The sequence below is a fragment of the Spermophilus citellus genome (genome assembly GCF_964194105.1).
Source record: "Spermophilus citellus genome assembly, chromosome: 4".
Lineage (NCBI taxonomy): Eukaryota > Metazoa > Chordata > Mammalia > Rodentia > Sciuridae > Spermophilus > Spermophilus citellus.
Window position 1 is genome coordinate 54,229,464 of NC_138185.1, and position 18,571 is coordinate 54,248,034.

Here is an 18,571-nt window from a genome sequence, read left to right on the forward strand (position 1 = left end):
TAAGAAATCTCAAGAAACTCTACTAAAAACCACCTGAATTAATAAGAGAAGATGATGACTGTCTAAAACACAAACAAACAAACAAACAAAAAAACCCCTTTCTCCATCTGAACACCAGTAATATCAGGATGGAAAAGGAAATGGGAAATATATATCTCCCACTGAAATTGTGGAAAAAAAAAACAATAAAAAAAGAGAGTTCCAAGATCTTTAAGAAGACAAAATAAAATCTCATTAAATGATGTAAAATCTGCATAAGCAGAGTGACCATGGGAATTGTACAAAATTGAACAAGTGTCTAGTCTAATAAGTAACTTAGAAAAAAAAGTGGAAAACTTGCATGAACAGATTGTAAGACTTAAATAAAAATGTCTATAATCAAAGTAGTGTGGTATTCGCCAGAAAGAGAGGAAGCGGCCAGTGTACCACTACTTGCAAACCCAGAATGTATACAAATATATGTAGCAATGCTGACGATGGCATTTCAGTTCAAAGGGAAAGGGAAACCTGAGTTAAAAATATGCTAGACTTCTTAACAGCAAAGGAAATAATCAAGAATGTGGAGAGAGAGCCTACAGAATGGGAGAAAATCTTTGCCACCCGTACCTCAGATACAAGATTCATCTCCAGGATATATAAAGAACTCAAAAAACTCAACATAAAAAAACAAATAACCTACTCAATAAATGGGCTAAGGATCTGAATAGATACTTCACAGAAGAAGAAGAAATACAAATGGTCAATAAATATATGAAAAAATGTTTAACATTACTGATAAATAGAGAAATGCAATTAAAACTACTCTAAGATTTCATGTCACTCCAGTCAGAAGGCAATTATCAAGAATATAAGCAACAATAAATGTTGGCAAAGATGTGGGGGAAAGGTACACTCATACGTTGCTGGTGAGACTGCAAATTGGTGTAACCACTCTGCAAAGCAATATGGAGATTCCTCAGAAAACTTGGAATGGAACAACCATTTGACCCGGTTATCCTACTTCCTGGCATATACCGAGTGACAGTGATGCAGCCACATCAATGTTCATAGCAGCTCAATTCATAATAGCCAAGCTATGGAACCAACGTAGGTGCCCCTCAACAGATGAATGGATAAAGAAAATGTAGTACATATACACAGGCATAAAGAAGAACAAAATTATGGCATTTGCAGGTAAATGGATGGAATTGAACTGGAAACTATCAAGCTAAGTGAAGTAAGCCAATCCCAAAAAACCAAAGGCCAAAAGTTCTCTCTGATATGCAGATGCTGACTCACAATAGGTAGTGAAGGGGAGTAAGGGGTAGAGGTTCACTGGATTGGACAGGGGAAGAGAGGGGAGATGGGAATGGAAAAGACAGTAGAATAAATCAGACATAACTCTTCCTGTGTTCATATATGAATACATGACCAATGTAACTCCACATCATGTACAACCATAAAAATGGGAAGTTATCCTCCATGTATGCATAATCTGACAAAATACATTCTACCGTCATGTATAACTAAAAAGAATAAAAAAAATATGATGGAGGGCAACCCTTATAGAGTCCCCTCTCACCTTGTGGGAGTTCTGTGTCTTTTCTTCTCATTTGAAAAAATCCTACTCTTTTATGTTCAAAATTAAATAATTAAATTAATTAAAAAATTAAAACTATGTTGGAATAACTGGCCATTCATCTCAAGAGAAAGACAAATGTGAGAGCCCCTTCCCTCATACAACACACAATGATAAGAAACAGAAAAGTAAAGTTTAAAATGTAAAAAAACTGGGGGGATCCAAGATGGTGGGCCAGAGGGAGGTAGCATTCTGCGTGGCTCCTTGACCTGGGACTTAAAGAGTGAGAATACTGCTTTTCTGTGAATGATATTCCTGCTCCCACACAGGAATCCCAGCCACCATACAGTGCAGGGCTCCAGGCCTAAGCATCAGAGTGGGTCTCCCAACCACTCCTAAACTCGGGACTAAGGTCCTGAGGAGGACCATCGGCATTGCACCCATGCAACTTTCGGCCACCCCCTGAGCAGAAATCCAGGATGCTGCTCAAATGCAGGACCCCAGGCAACTACCCACATGCAGGATCTCCCGCGGCCACTTCCATGTGGATCCCCATGGACAATTAAAGGGCTCCCTGTCGCCTCCATCTTGGGATTCTGCAGCAGCGGAGATAATCCCCTACATGTGGTAACCTGCATGCACCTGGGAACATCACACAGGCTCTGAAGAAAGCCGACAGCCACACACTGTACGCCTCAGAGCTAGTCTCTGAACTCAGAGTCCACATCCAATACCATCACCCCACTCCCCCAACCCAATACAACACCCCATCACTGAAAACAACTGTCTCCATCTCAGGTCACCTTCATCAGCATAGTTAGTGGGGGCAGCTCCCAGTTTGGAACTCTGGCTGGCCAGGTACACAGTGTCTAGTTCCTGCCTCTCCCCAGCAGCACTAACCCGGCACAGTGACTGCCTAATACGAAGCAGCTCTCAGGGGGCAGGTGCACAGTGTGCCCAAAGTGCCACATACAAGAGCCCTTATTAGGAAGCCATAAGGGAGAGAGTGAGTGTGATACAGTTTAGAGACTCACACAGAGACCAGGAACTGGGAGGTCTTCAGGTGAGATAAGGAGATAAGACGAGGCACTCACATCACATTAGTGGGCCCAAAAAGAGATCCTTGAGGTGCAGTCTCCCTCAGGAACCAGCAAGTGCCATGCCCCACTTCCAGGTGCCCCCCACCCAGGACCAACCCTCCACTCTGGTTACCATCACTATCCTGAGGGCAGAGATAACTATAGTGGCACCCCTTTTCTCCACAGAAAATTTTAACTGGGCTTCTCCAGAAATCTTCACCATGGCTGAATTTGAGGCTGTCAGCCTCAAAAAACTCTTTTGTGGAGACTCCACAAAAGAATTAATGTAGATAAGCTTCCTATTTTTGTGTTACCCTATTTTACTTGACTGCTAGCCTGGAAGAAATCAGCACTCCAGGTGCTGGACACCCCCTTACTAGTTTTTCACAAACATTGATCCAGTATAGTAGTTTGTAGAAATGTGCAAATAAGGCCTTTGGCCTTGAGCTGGGGCTTCACAGAGATGTCTACATTTTTAAGATAAGTTACCAATTGGGCTCCCTGATAATACCTGGCAGGGGGAGGAAAGAAAGGGAGAAGAAGCTCTCCCCTTCTCAGGTGTTGTCCTTGAAGGGTTAACTTGCCCAAAACAGTGAAAGAAAAAGATGCTTTTATGTGAACTTCTGCAGACTGTGAACTTCTGAGCCCCTCCCCTTACACGCTGGGTATAAAATTCTGAAACTCCCTGAACTCGGGGTTCAGGGGATTGATTACAGCAAAAGCTGTGCCCTCTGAACCTGGCTGCAGCCAAATAAAACCATTTCCTGCTGTCTTTGGTGCCCTGTTTGTCTGTCCCTATGACAATACCAACTAACAACAGATGACCCCATCTATTGGATGAGAGGAGAAGCAGGAAAGAGACTGATCTCCAACTAAAACAATTCTTGTCTCTTCCTTCAAGATTTTTTTCTTCTATTACCTCTCTATTTTCCCACCCTTACATCCCCAACATATGGGAAACCAAGTACTTTGCATGAATTAGGATATTGACGACGGGGATGACTGAATAGTATATTACAGTTGTGTTATATATTCTTTTTTAATATTCATTTTTTTTGTTGTTGTAGTTGGACACAATACCTTTATTTATTTTTATGTGGTGCTGAGGATCGAACACAGGGCCTCGCGTATGCTAATGAGCACTCAACCACCGAGCCATATATATTATTTTCTTTTTCTTTTTTTCTCCAATTTTTACTATTGGAACATTTTTCATTTTTTTTAATATACATGTGTGTTTTTTTTAATGTACTCTACTGTCTTCCCACTTACATGTCTACCCAAAATTACTTCCTCTCTATTCTCCTGCTACTAACCTTCTTCTTTAGATTTCTCTTTCACAATTCCTAAGATATAATACCTCTACATCCACACCTCCTACCTCCTCAGAATATCTTCCTACATTTCACCTCAAGTTCTTTGTCCACCATCAGAAACTATAAATCCTTTTACAAATCTACTGATTATATTGTAGATAATAATTGAATTCACCATTGGTCACCATTGTAACCAAACTGTAAACGTCTTAATAGCAACAATTTGTTTTTAGGTGATATTTTGTTTATATTGGGATCTGATAACATTGTCCTTCCCCTCAAAGGAGAGGTATTGGAACCTTATAGGGGCACTATAAGCCTATAGGGTAAAAACCTCAGATCCACAGAGCTAGAAAGGCAGACACACGATCAACATGAAAAGACAAGGGAAGAAAGTGCCCCAAACATATCAAGATACCACATTACTGTAATCCATGGCAAGCACAGCAGAAGAAATTACAGAGAAGGAGTTCAGGATGTACATAATTAAAATATTCTATGAATTAAAGGATGATATATGAGAGCAAATACAGACAGCAAAAGATCATTACGACAAAGAGCTACATAAACAAATAAGGAAGCAAAAGAGCAAAAGATTATTTCAGTAGGGAGATAGAGGTTCTAGAGAAAAACCAAACAGAATTCCTTGAAATGAAACAAACAATAAACCAAATTAAAAGTTCAATTGAAAGTATCACCAACAGAGTAGACCAATTGGAAGACAGGACCTCAGACAATGAAGACAAAATATATAATCTTGAAAAGAATGCAGACCACACAGTGAAAATGTGAGCAGAACATTCAAAAAATATGGGATAGCATAAAAAGACCAAATTTAAGAGTTACTGGGATAGAGGAAACATGGAGTTCCAAACCAAAGGAATGAGAAATCTATTTAATGAAATAATATCAGAAAAATTTCCAAACATGAAGAATGAATTGGAAAACCAAATTCAAGAGGCTTACAGGACACCAAATGTACAAAATCACAACAGATCCACACCAAGGCACATTATAATGAAAATGCCTAACATACAGAATAATGAGAGAATATCAAAAGCCACAAAAGAAAGGAATCAGATTACATATAAAGGAAACCAATTAGGTTATGTGCAGATTTTTCAACCCAGACCCTAGAAAGCTAGAAGATCCTAAAACAACATATATTGAGTGCTGAAAGAAAATGCATGCCAACCACGAATCTTGTATCCAGCAAAATTAAGCTTTAGAGTTGATGATGAAATAAAAACCCTCCATGATAAACAAAAGTTAAAAGAATTTATAGCTAGAAAATCTGCACTACAGAACATCCTTGGCAAAACATTCCATAAAGAGGAAATGACAAACAACAATGAAAATCAGCAGAGGGAGGTATTATCCTAAAGGAAAAAACTAATCAAAGGAAAAAACCAAGTCAAGTTAAATAGCAAAAATAAACAAAAATGGCTGGGAATAGAAATCATGTCTCAATAATAACTCTGAATGTTAATGGCCTAAACTCACCATTCAAAAGACATAGGCTAGCTGATTGAATTAAAAAAAAGACCCAACAATATGCTGTCTTCAAGAGACTCATCTCATAGGAAATGATATACGCAGAATGAAGGGGAAAGATTGGGAAAAATAATACCACTCATATAGACTGCGGAAGCAAGCAGGAGTTTCCATCCTCATAGCAAATAAAGTAGACTTTAAGCTAAAGTTAATCAAAAGAGCTAAAGAAGGACATTTCATACTGCACAAGGGAACCATACACCAATAAGACATAAAAATTATAAATATATATGCCCCAAACAATGGAGCATCTATGTTCATCAAATAAACTCTTCTCAAGTTCAAGAGTCAAATTGACAATAAGACAATCATTCTGGGTGACTTTAACCTACTTCTTTAACCACTAGATAGATCTTCCAAACAAAAGCTGAACAAAGAAACTACAGAACTCAATAATACAATCAATAACTTAGACGTAACTGACATGTATAGAATATTTCATCCTTTAATGAGCAAATATACATTCTTTTCAGCAGCACGTGGATCCTTCTCTAAAAGAGATCATATATTATGCCACAGGCAACTCTTAACAATATAAAAATGTAGAGATACTACCCTGAATTCTATCAGATCATAATTGAATGAAATTAGAAATCAATGATAAAATTTAAAAAACTACTCCAACACCTGGAGATTAAATAATATGCTTCTGGATAAACAATGGGCTGCAAAAGACATCAAGGAGGAAATTAAAAAATTCTTAGAAGTAAATGAGAACACTGATACTATATATCAAAATCTCTGGGACACTATGAAGGCAGTACTAAGAGGAAAGTTCATTGCATGGAGTTCATTCCTTAAAAAAAGAAAAAGTCAACAAATAAATGACCTAACACTACATCTCAAAGCCCTAGAAAAAGAAGAACAAACCACCTACAAAAGCGGTAGAAAACAGAAAATAATTAAAATCAGAGCTGAAATAAACAAAATTGAAACAAAAGAAACAATTGAAAAATTGACAAAGCAAAAAGTTGGTTCTTCGAAAAAATAAATAAAATTGACAAACCCTTAGCCATGCTAACAAAGGGAAGGAGAGAGAAAACTCAATTTCTAGAGTCCCATGATTTGCCCAAATTGAATCAGGGTGATATACACAATTTAAACAGATCAGTTTCAAGTGATGAAATAGAAGATGCCATCAGAAGCCTACCAACCAAGAAAAGCCCAGGACCAGGTGAACACACAGCCGAGTGCTACAAGACCTTTAAAGAAGAACTAATACCAATACTCTTCAATTTATTTCAGAAAATAGAAAAAGAGGGAGCACTTCCAAACTCCTTCTATAAGGCCAATATCACCATGATTCTAAAACCAGGCAAAGACATATAAAAAAAAAAAAGAAAACTTCAGACCAATATCCTTAATGAACATAGATGTAAAAATTCTCAATAAAATACAAAAAACATATCAAAAAGATAGTGCATCGTGATCAAATGGGGTTCATCCCAGGGATTCAAGGGTGGTTCAAAATAGAGAAAGCAATAAATATAATTCATCACATCAATAGACTTAAAGATAAGAATCATTTGATCATCTCAATAGATGCAGAAAAATCATTTGACAAAATACAGCACCCATACATGTTCAAAAACTAGAAAAACTATAGATAATAGAACATATCTCAACATTGTAAAAGCTATCTATGCTAAGCCCCAGGTCAACATCATTCTAAATAGAAAGAAATTGGAAGAATTCCCTCTAAATACCAGAACAAGACAGGGATGCCCTCTTTCACCACTTCTATTTAAATTAGTTCTTGAAACACTGGCCTGAGCAATTAGATAGACGAAAGAAATTAAAAGATATATATAGGAAAACAAGAACTCAAATTGGCACTATTTGCCGATGATATGATTCTATACTTAGAATACCCTAAAAGTTCCACCAGAAAACTTCTAGAACTAGTAAATGAATTCAGCAAAGTAGCAGGATATATCAACACCCATGTATCAAAGGCATTTCCGTATATCAGTGATAAATCCTCAGAAATGGAAATCAGGAAAACTACTCCATTTACAATAGTTAAAAAAAAATAAAATACTTGGGAAACAACCTAAAAAAAAGAGATGAAAGACCTCTACAATGAAAACTGTAGAATGCAAAAGAAAGAAATTTAAAAAGACCTTAGAAGATGGAAAGATCTCCTTTGTTCTTAGATAGGTAGAATTAATATTGTAAAAATAACCATATTACCAAAAGCACTATTCAGATTTAATGCAATTCCAATCAAAAGACATTCCTCATAGAAATAGAAAAAGCAGTCATGAAATCCATCTGTAGAAATAAGAAAATCAGAATAGCTAAAGCAATCCTTAGCAAGAAGAGTGAAGCAGGTAGCATCACTATACCAGATCTTAAACTATACTACAGAGCAATAGTAACAAAATGTCATGATATTGGCACCAAAACAGACTGGTACAGAATAGAGGACACAGAGACTAACCCACATAATTACAATTATTTTATATTAGACAAGGCACCAAACACATATAGTGGAGAAAAAATAGCCTCTTCAACAAAGGAAACTGGGAAAACTGGAAATCCATATGTAACAAAATGAAAATAAAGCCCTATCTCTCATCCTGCACAAAACTCAACTTGAAGTGGATCAAGGACCTGGGAATTAAACCAGAGACCCTCTGTCTAATAGAAGAAAAAGTAGTCCAAATTTCCATCACGTTGGATTAGGCCCCGACTTCCTTAATAAGACTCCTATAGCCCAAGAATTAAAATCAAGAGTCAATAAATGGGATGGTTTCAAACTAAAAAGCTTCTTTTCAGCAAAAGAAACAATTAGTGGGGTGAATAGAGAGCCTACAGCTTGGGAGCAAATTTTTACCACTCGCACTTCAGATAGAGCACTAATCTCTAGGGTATATAAAGAACTCAAAAAGCTAAACACCAAAAACCAAATAACCCAATCAATAAATGGGCCAAGGAACTGAACAGACACTTCTCAGAAGATGATATACAATCAATCAATAAATATATGAAAAAATGTTCAACATCTCTAGCAATTAGAGAAATGCAAATCAAAACTACTCAGATTTCATCTCACTCCAGTCAGAATGGCAGCTATTATGAATACAAACAACAATAAGTGTTGGCAAGGATGTGGGGAAAAAGGCACATTCATACATTGCTGGTGAGGCTGCAAATTGGTGCAGTCAATATGAAAAGCAGTATGGAGATTCCTTGGAAAACTGGGAATGGAACCACGATTTGATCCAGCTGTCCCTCTCTTCAGTCTATACACAAAGGACTTAAAAACATCATACTACAGGAACACAGCAACATCAATATTTATAGCAGTACAATAAATTCACAATAGCTAAACTGTGGAGCCAACCTAGATGCCCTTAAGTAGATGAATGAATAAAGAAAATGTGGTGTATATACACAATGGAATATTACTCATCAATAAAAGAGGACAAAATCATGACATTTGCAGGTAAATGGATGGTGTTGGAGAATATAATGCTAAGTGAAGTTAGCCAATCCCAAAAAAACAAATGATGAATGTTTTCTCTGATATAAGGAGGCTGATTCATAGTGGGATAGGGAGGGGGAGCATGGGAGGAAGAGACAAACTCTAGATAGGGCAGAGGGGTGGGAGGGGAGGGGAGGAGGCATGGGGGTAAAAAAAATTGTGGAATGAGATGGACAACATTACCCTAAGTACATGTATGAAGACACGAATTGGTGTGAATATACTTTGTACACAACCAGAGATATGAAAAATTGTGCTCTATATGTGTAATATGAATTGTAATGCATTCTGCTGTCATATACAACAAATTAGAATAAAAAATTAAAAAATGTAAAAAACATGAGTGAATAAAAGTATCATAAATTCTTTAGGAAATTATTTATATAAAAGTGGCAGGGATAAATCCTTTCTATCCAATCTGGATGCTATAAAGAACAGAAATATATTTCATCATATATTCTTAAATCTTTGTTATCAAAAAAGATAACAGACAAAAGAAAAATAATAGTAGGGGAAAAATATTGGCAATGTATAGGATCTACAAAGGCTTAGAATCCCTAATATGTGAAATACTTTCCAAAGTGGAATGAAAGAGATAAAGATATTTGGAAAAATAATCCACAAACTTTAATGGGCAGCCCACAAAATTACAAAGAGCTATGGACATTTGAAAAAATATTAAACAAGTATTAATAATTGAAACACTTAATAGATATCATTTTACCTATCAGGTTGATAGGAACGAAAAGGCTCTGGGATATCAAATGCTGGCCAAGGAATGGGGATAGAGAGTCCCAGATGTTGCTGGTCAAAGTGTGACTGACCACCATGTGTTTGAGGCTGTGATTCCAAAGCAGTCCATTTTTAGAACTCTGATCATAAGCAAATATACCCTAGTAAATCAGGCTACATATTACAAGGCCCAAACCAGGAATACTCCAAATGTAAACCCACAAATGAAGGGCTGAGGCCACTAAGCTACACTGACTCTACAAATCTAAGGCACGTGTTTAAAAGAACAGGTTTGCAGCCACCTTGACTGATCTGGAATGAGTCTGTGAAAGAAGTAGTAAATTTTAAGGAGTCAAGTTGAAGATACATAATGCAATGTCATTTTTGTTTTAACACAGAAAACTAATGACGCCCTAGAGAGGTTTATAAATGCTTTTGTGGCTTTGCAAAGGGAAAGATGTGACGAGATCCTTACCAGTTGCTAAATTATTTACTTCATAGAGGGAAAGATTGTAATTTTTATGACTTCTCTCCTCTGTTTTCACTTGTTACAACACATGTAACTTAATTTAATTCAAAAATTTAATAAAGGAAATTTAAAAACCAGTAAAAAATTATGGCCCATTTAACCAATTTTGGGAAAATGCCCAAAGAAGGCCTTGAGAAAACAGTACATGAAACCCCGATTTGGGATCCCCCTGCACAGGCAGTGAGTACTCACAGATTTTCCTGGACGACCGCTGGGCAAGTCACTGGCTTCGATGAAATACTTCCTGAGGAGATGTTTGCTGGGGTCAGGGCTGTCCAGTAGGATGTAGGAACAGAAGAAAGCCCCGTGTCTAAGCAGGAATATGGCAATGTCTTCATTCCCTAAGGGGACAAAGCAGAAGGCAAAGGGCATTCCCACGTGGACCGCACCACTGTTGTCCAAGATGGCCAATTCCACCATGCGGGGTGGGAGCCAAGCAGCTCTCATCCTGGGTGAGCTTCTCTATGACGTCCCCGGATGCACTGAGTTCCTGGCACTGAGAGGATTTCTGTGAGACTCTGCCCTTGGGAGAGTCGTACAAGTCATACAATGTCACCCTCATACAAGGGTGACATTTGGCACATTTGGTCCCCATCACCGAAATCCCCTGACCAGGGAGAGTGAAGGTAGGAGGAGGGAGGGAGGAAGGGTTCAGACAGTTTGAAAAAGAAACAGAACAGGGAGTTGTCTCCACAGAGGTGCCGGCAGAGTCAGAGCCATAGTCCCACATCTGGAAAAGGGACAGTTTTCAGGGCGGGACCCACCTGACTTGATGGCTGCGTAGAGGGGCAAGCGGACGATGACAGGGAACTCGTTCTTCCTCACCGCGTAGCTCTCTGGGTCGGCCCCGTGGGTCAGCACCAGGAGTTTCACCACCCCCAGGTGCCCCCGCTGGCAAGCCAGGGCCAGCATCCAGTTCAGCAGCCGCTGGTGGCTGCAGGGACCTGGTGAGAGGCGACAAGACAGAGGAAAAGTGGCACTGAAGGGTACTGGCTGCTCCCAGACTTGACCGCTAATATAATTGAGCTGTTCTGTTTCTAGTTGAAAGTTCCTTCTGTCGGGTGGACAGTGTTTTCTGGAATTGTCCATCTGAGTTGTATGTGATGTTTCCCCACATCATTCATTATAAATCCACCTGCTGGTCAAATAATGCCAAGTGAAGAAAAGCAGGATTCACAATGACACTTATAGTGTGGGATCTGAACTGCATTAAAAAAAGTATATTTGGAAATTAAGAATAGAATAAATTTCTCCAGCATGGTGGTATTCTCTCTGGGTAGTAGGATTCTGAACTTTACCTGGACCCTTGACCTCATCCCCATCTTGACTTTGCTCCTACAGTAGCATAACAAATAGGAATAAAGCTCTGGAGACAGGCAGTTTAGGGTTAAACTATTTTAGGCATGTCATTTTGAACAAATTCCTTAACCTCTCTGCCTCAGTTCACCCAGAAGTAAAATGGGTATAATAACCCTCATTGTCGAAAGCTTAATATGAGGATTATATAGCATAACGTACACAGAGTGCCTGAATCAGTAAATCTAATTCACTATGTTACGTTATCACATTATTAGAGTACTAACAATGCTCTGCTCTTTCAAATTTTCTGCAGTGAGTAATAATTTTCTTAAAAAAGCTTTGACAAAAGAAGTTAGATCTAATTCTGCAGGCTAAATGATTTAGAGTTACTCCCTGAAAGAACCACCTACTTAATTCCAGGATGAAATAACTGTAGCACATTGAAGAACAGGGACAGTGTGGGATGAAGAATGACAACATCTTCCTGTTCAAAATAGCACAGTATCTTCTGGACCAAGTTGCCATGGAGAAATGACCTCATCTTCTGCAACTCCCCAGCAGCATAATGACATTTTCTCTTTCAGAGGTGTAAGGTTCTTAAAGATCAAAGTGTCCCCAGGCATGGAGAGGGCAACCTTCCCCTCCATGATAGGACATTGACCAGCAAATGGAGAGGAGGATGGCAGGAATTGGAATTCACCCCATAAGGCATCTGACATAGTGCTTGGGCTGTTGCTGGTGCTAACTGAATGTCCCTTTTTCTGTTGCTAACGAGAATAAATGATTCAAGGCATATTATCAGAAAACAAGTGCTCCTTAATTCATTTACTGCAGGGATATCTAAGTAAGACAAATACAGTAAGTGTGATGCTAACATCTTTTGAGATGTAGGTGTGTCAATCTCAGGTGGCAGGTGCTATATTTCAAAACTACCATTTTAAGATGAGGAAACCAAAGCTCAGAGAGGTTGGGAATTTGTTGAAGGTCTGCAGTTGGTAAAAGGGCAGAGTCAAGACTTCAATTCTGCTTTGTAAAAAAACAAGAGTGTTTTATTAACTGCACAAACCCCCTACCTGTATTCTCTGAGTCCTAAATTCCACACTCAGGGAGCACCCCATTTTGGTCTCCACCCTTCCTCCTCCCTGATGGCTAGCAACCAGAAACTACATTATGATATGCTTCAAAGGACACTCTCATCACCCCTCCCCTCAAACTCCTTTGCCTCTAGCTACCTCTTATCTTGGATCCTACTTAACTCCTGACCATGACTGCCTTCCTCCTTCCTCCCACAAAGACACAGAGCCTACTTCCTTTCTATCTCAATATCCTCTGCTTGGCCAGGAGCTTTTAAAGGACTAGAATAACTTAAAAAAAAATCTCCATGGCTCTGAAGTTCAAAGTACTTGGCAAATATTCAATAAATATGAGCTGTATGATTAAGTGGTAGAGTCAGTTGGTATAGATTCTTTGGGGCTAGAACAAGGCCCATCCTGGGAATTCCTAGAGAGCCATCTTTTGGCTCCTACAGGGTGCCCAGGCTCCTGTTTCAACCTATAGCCGTAGTGATGCCAGCCCGAACTTGTCCATAATTAGTAAGCCAATGTCACCATAAGAAATTATAGGAGATCAGGATACCCTGAGTTTACCAGAGGGAGAATCACAAATGCAAAACAGCATGGTACATCCATATAATGGAATATTATTCAGTCACTGAAGGAACTATGAGGTTATGAAAAGACACAGAGGAAAACTTAGGTGCATATCATTAGGTCAAAGAAACCCATCTGAAAAGGCTGTCTACTGATGATTCCAATCACATGACACTCTAGAAAAGGCAAAACTATGGGGACAGTAAAAAGATGAGTGGTAGATGCCCATAATCCCAGTAGTTTGGGAGGCTGAGGCAGGATGAGTGCAAGTTCAAAGCCAGCCTCAATAACTTAGTGAGGTCCTAAGCAACTTAATGAGACTCTGTCTCAATAAAATATAAAAGAAGGGCTGGGGATGTGGCTCAGTGGTTAAACGCCCCTGGGTTCAATCCCTGGTACCAAAAAATAAAAATTAAAAATAAAATAAAATAAAATAAACCAGTGGTTTTCAAGGGGGAGAAAGGAACAAATGAAGAACAGGATATTTGGGGCTGTGAAACTATTCTATATGATAAAGTAATGGTGGAGAGATGTCATTACATGTTTGTAAAAACTCATATAGTCTATGAATAAACCCTAGTGTTAGCTATGGACTTTAATAATAATATTTTTTTTTATTTTTAAAAATTTTAATTTGTTATATATGATAGCAAAATGCATTATAACTCATATTACACATATAGATTACAATTTTTCATATCTGATTGTACACAAAGTAGAGTCACACCATTCGTGTCTTTATTCATGTACTTAGGGTAATGATGTCCATCTCATTCCACCATCTTTCCTACCCCCATGTCTCCTCCTTTTCTCTCCCTCCCCTTTGCCCTATCTAAAGTTCATCTAATCCTCCCCCCACCACATCATGAATCAGCATCCTTAAATCTGAGAAAACATTTGGCATTTGTTTTCTTTTTTTGGGGATTGGCATTATATTCTCCAACTCCATCCATTTACCTGCAAATACCATGATTTTATTCTCTTTCAAAGCTGAATAATATTCCATTGTGTGTATGTACCACATTTTCTTTATCCATTCATTTACTGAAGGGCATCTAGGTTGGTTCCACAGTTTAGCTATTGTGAATTGTGCTGCTATAAACATTGATGTGGGAACTGAAGATGGCGGCGAAGGGAGTGCAGCTCCCCAGTACGCTGCACCACTGTGCGGGAGAAACACGAGGTGAAATGGCTGAAGGCTACCTTGGTGGGAATCCCCAGTGAAATTGAGGTGCTCCAGAATCTAGAGGTCAGAATTCCAGCGCGCGGGATTCGGCTGCAGGGGCTTGGTCGCGGGCGATTTCTCCGAACGGAGGGAAGCAGTACTTGGTCGGCGGACCGCCCCGTGGATGGAGTCTGGGACGCGCCCGAGTTAATTAGCCGCGAGGTACCAGAGCGGGATTACAGCGAAGCGGATTCTGCAGGCTCCTGCCAGTGGCACACTGGCCGCGCTGAGTGCTGAATTCCAGCTTTGAAATACAGGAGAGAATCGGTCCAGTTCGATTCCCGACACCGGTCGGAACACGGAGGAGGACTGCAGCCGCCATCATGGAGAGCTGATGCAATCATCCCTGTTTTCTACTGATCTCGGCTCATTCAACTACAGAACAGGTGATTCCAGGCTGGTATTTGCCTGCGTCGCGCAGACAGATCGCTCAGGCTCGGGATTGGAAACTCTGAGGAGAATACTCTTCAGGCCTCACCCCTGGCAAGGCGAGGTGGGTGCTGGGCTTTGAGCGGCCAGATTCTAGTTCCCCGGGTTGCTTTGGCCCAGGGCGGGAGATCCTTCTTGGCTCGGGGCTAGGGAACCCGCGGCGACTGTGTCTTTGACCCTGCCCCTGTCTGAGCGTACACTGAGCTGGGAGAGGTTGGAGCTGCCAGGCTCGGGCTCCCGGGGCTGCCTGAGCCTGAGGCTGGGGTACCTCTGTGGAGCCTGCTCCGAGCAGAGTGTGGCAGGGATCGGAGAGGCTGGGTTCTGGCTGCTTGAGCCCAGGGCCGCGGAGCCTGCAGAGACCGCGAGCTGAGGCCAGCCACAAGTGAAACTTGCGACGAGGGGCAGCGGGACTCTGTCTCCTGGAACAGTTTTGACCCGGAGCTGGGGAGCCCGCGGGAAGTGCGTCTTAGACTCTGCTCCCAGGGGAGCCTGCACCGAGCAGGGAGAGTTTGGTGCGGCCAGGTTTGGGCACCGAGCAGGGAGAGTCTGGTGCGGCCAGGCTTGGGCTCCCGGGGCGGGTTTGGCCTGGGATTGGGGAACCCGAGGCGGTAGCCCTGAGGAGCCTGCTCCTAGCAGAAAGTGGCGGGGATCGGAGAGACCGGCTCCTGGCTCCCGAAGCAGCTCTGGCTCAGGGTTGGGGATCCTACAGGGACTGCTTCTTGGTCCGGGCCCTGCTGGGTGCTGCGGGGGCCTGGAGGGCAGAGTGGAGCTGCCTCCTGTGCCCAGAGCAGGCTAAGGGTCCCGCCGGTGTGGTATCGCAACACCCCAACTTCAGCTGGGGCCGAGGAGAGTAGCCGCCCACGCCTGGAACAGGACCAGCGACCCGACGGCAAGGTAGCCAAGTCAACCCACTTGGAGTGGAGGCCGTGAAGAGCTGCCGTCTGACCCTGCAAGGTAGGCAGTCCTGCGTCCCACTGGCAGGTCAGGCTCGGCAGCCGGCCAGTGTGGTGGACAAGTAGCATCGAGGCAGTCACGTCACACTGGTTGGAGTGGGGGTTGAACAGAGCCGCCACCAGCGTCCGGAAGGAGCCCAGAGACCCGTTGGAGAGGCAGTTAGGTACCCCCACTGGGAATGGGGGTTGAGCAGAACTGCCGCCCAGGCCCGCAGGGTGGGCAGATCTGAGACCCACCGGCGGAACAGGCTTGGAGGCCGACCAGCGTGGTAGACACACATCAATTGGAGTAGGGGTGGAGAAGAGCTGCTGCTCACGTCCGGATCAGGACCAACGATCCGAGGACGTGGTAGGAATGTCACCGCAATTGGAGTGGGGGCAGAGTAGAGCAGCCACCCGTGCCCGCAGGGCGGGCAGACCTACGACCAACCAGCGTAGTGGATAGATCACCCTGATTAGAGGAGGATCACAGCCACTACCCGCCCTACAAGAGAGATATCCCAAATATACAAGAGCAACATAAATAAACAGGGGGAAAAATTTCAAAAACACAACAGTTTCACGAAGCAGAAAGAAGCGCAAGCAACATGAAAAGACAAGGAAAGAAAGGACCACAAGCAATGCAGGTCAACTCAACTCTAGAAGAGGTAATAGCTGCAACAGATGGAATGTCAGATAAAGAGTTCAGGATATACATGCTTCAGATGATCTGGAGTCTCAAGGAAGACATGAGACAGCAAAATCAGACAATGAAAGATCACTTTGACAAGGAACTACAGAAACAAATCCAGGAAGTAAAAGATCAATTTCACAGGGAGTTAGAAGTAATAAAAAACAAACAAATAGAAATCCTAGAAATGCAGGAAGCAATAAACCAACTTAAAACCTCAATTGACAATACTACCAGCAGAATAGATCACTTAGAAGATAGAACATCAGACAATGAAAACAAAGTATTTCAACTTGAGAAGAACATAGACAGTTCAGCAAGACTGCTAAGAAACCATGAGCAGAACATCCAAGAGATATGGGATAACATTAAAAGACCAAACTTAAGAGTCATTGGGATACAGGAGGGCACAGAGCTCCAAACCAGAGGAATGAACAATCTATTCAATGAAATAATACGAGAAAACTTCCCAGACTTGAAGAATGAAACAGAATCCCATATCCTAGAAGCCTACAGGACGCCAAAAGTGCAAAATCATAAGAGATCCACACCTAGACACATTATAATGAAGATGCCCAACATACAGAATAAGGAGAGAATTTTAAAAGCTACAAGAGAAAGAAAGCAGATTACATTTAGGGGCAAACCAATCAGGATAACAGCTGATCTCTCAACACAGACTCTGAAAGCTAGAAGATCCTGGAATAACATATTTCAAACACTGAAAGAAAATGGGCTCCAACCAAGAATCGTGTATCCGGCGAAATTAAGCTTCAGGATGGAAGATGAAATTAAAACCTTTCACGATAAACAAAAGTTAAAAGAATTCGCAGCTAGAAAACCATCTCTTCAAAAAATCCTTGGCAAAACATTACAGGAAGAGGAAACTGAAAATAACATTGAAAACCATCAGTGGGAGGTAGGACAGTAAAGGGGGGAAAGTAACCAAAGAGGAAAACTAATCAGGTTTAGTAACATAAATAAACAAATATGACTAGAGGAACAAACCAAATCTCAATAATAACCCTAAATGTTAATGGCTTAAACTCACCAATTAAGAGACACAGGCTAGTCGAATGGATCACAAGACAAGATCCAACAATATGTTGCCTACAGGAGACGCATTTGATAGGAAAAGATATACATAGACTGAAGGTGAAAGGATGGGAAAAATCATTCCACTCATATGGACTGCGGAAACAAGCAGGAGTGTCCATACTCATATCAAACAAAATAGATTTCAAGCCAAAGTTAATCAAAAAGGATAAAGAGGGACACTGCATACTGCTCAAGGGAACCATACACCAACAAGACATAACAATCATAAATATATATGCCCCAAACAATGGTGCAGCTACGTTCATCAAGCAAACTCTTCTCAAGTACAAGAGTCTAATAGACCACCATACAATAATCATGGGAGACTTCAACACACCTCTCTCACCACTGGACAGATCTTCCAAACAAAAGTTAAATAAGGAAACTATAGAACTCAACAACACAATTAACAACCTAGACTTAATTGACATATATAGAATATACCACCCAACATCAAGTAGTTACACATTTTTCTCAGCAGCACATGGATCCTTCACAAAAATAGATCATATATTATGTCACAGGACAACTCTTAGACAATATAAAGGAGTAGAAATAATACCATGCATCCTATCTGATCATAATGGAATGAAACTGAAAATCAACGATAAAAGAAGGAAGGAAAAATCATGCATCACGTGGAGAATGAACAATAGGTTACTGAATGATCAATGGGTCATAGAAGACATCAAGGAGGAAATTAAAAAATTCTTAGAGATAAATGAAAACACTGACACAACATATCGGAATCTATGGGACACATTGAAAGCAGTTTTAAGAGGAAAATTCATTGCTTGGAGCGCATTCCTTAAAAAAAGAGAAAACCAACAAATAAACGATCTCATATATCATCTCAAAATCCTAGAAAAAGAAGAGCAAAATAACAGCAAAAGAAGTAGAAGGCAAGAAATAATTAAAATCAGAGCTGAAATTAATGAAATTGAAACAAAAGAAACAATTGAAAAAATTCACAAAACCAAAAGTTGGTTC

At 40.7% G+C, this 18,571-nt stretch overlaps 1 protein-coding gene across 2 annotated transcripts in view; it reads right to left on the minus strand.

Annotated features, from left to right (window-relative positions):
* Window positions 1-18,571, minus strand: part of LRRK1 (leucine rich repeat kinase 1) — a 171,160-nt gene that overhangs the window by 71,625 nt on the left and 80,964 nt on the right. For both annotated transcript variants that reach the window (XM_081289694.1, XM_081289695.1), the window contains exons 5-6: window positions 11,023-11,202; window positions 10,451-10,599 (exon numbers count right to left, since the gene is read on the minus strand). In XM_081289694.1, coding sequence (XP_081145820.1) covers window positions 10,451-10,599; window positions 11,023-11,202 — 329 coding nt within the window. The remainder of the gene's footprint in view (window positions 1-10,450; window positions 10,600-11,022; window positions 11,203-18,571) is intronic.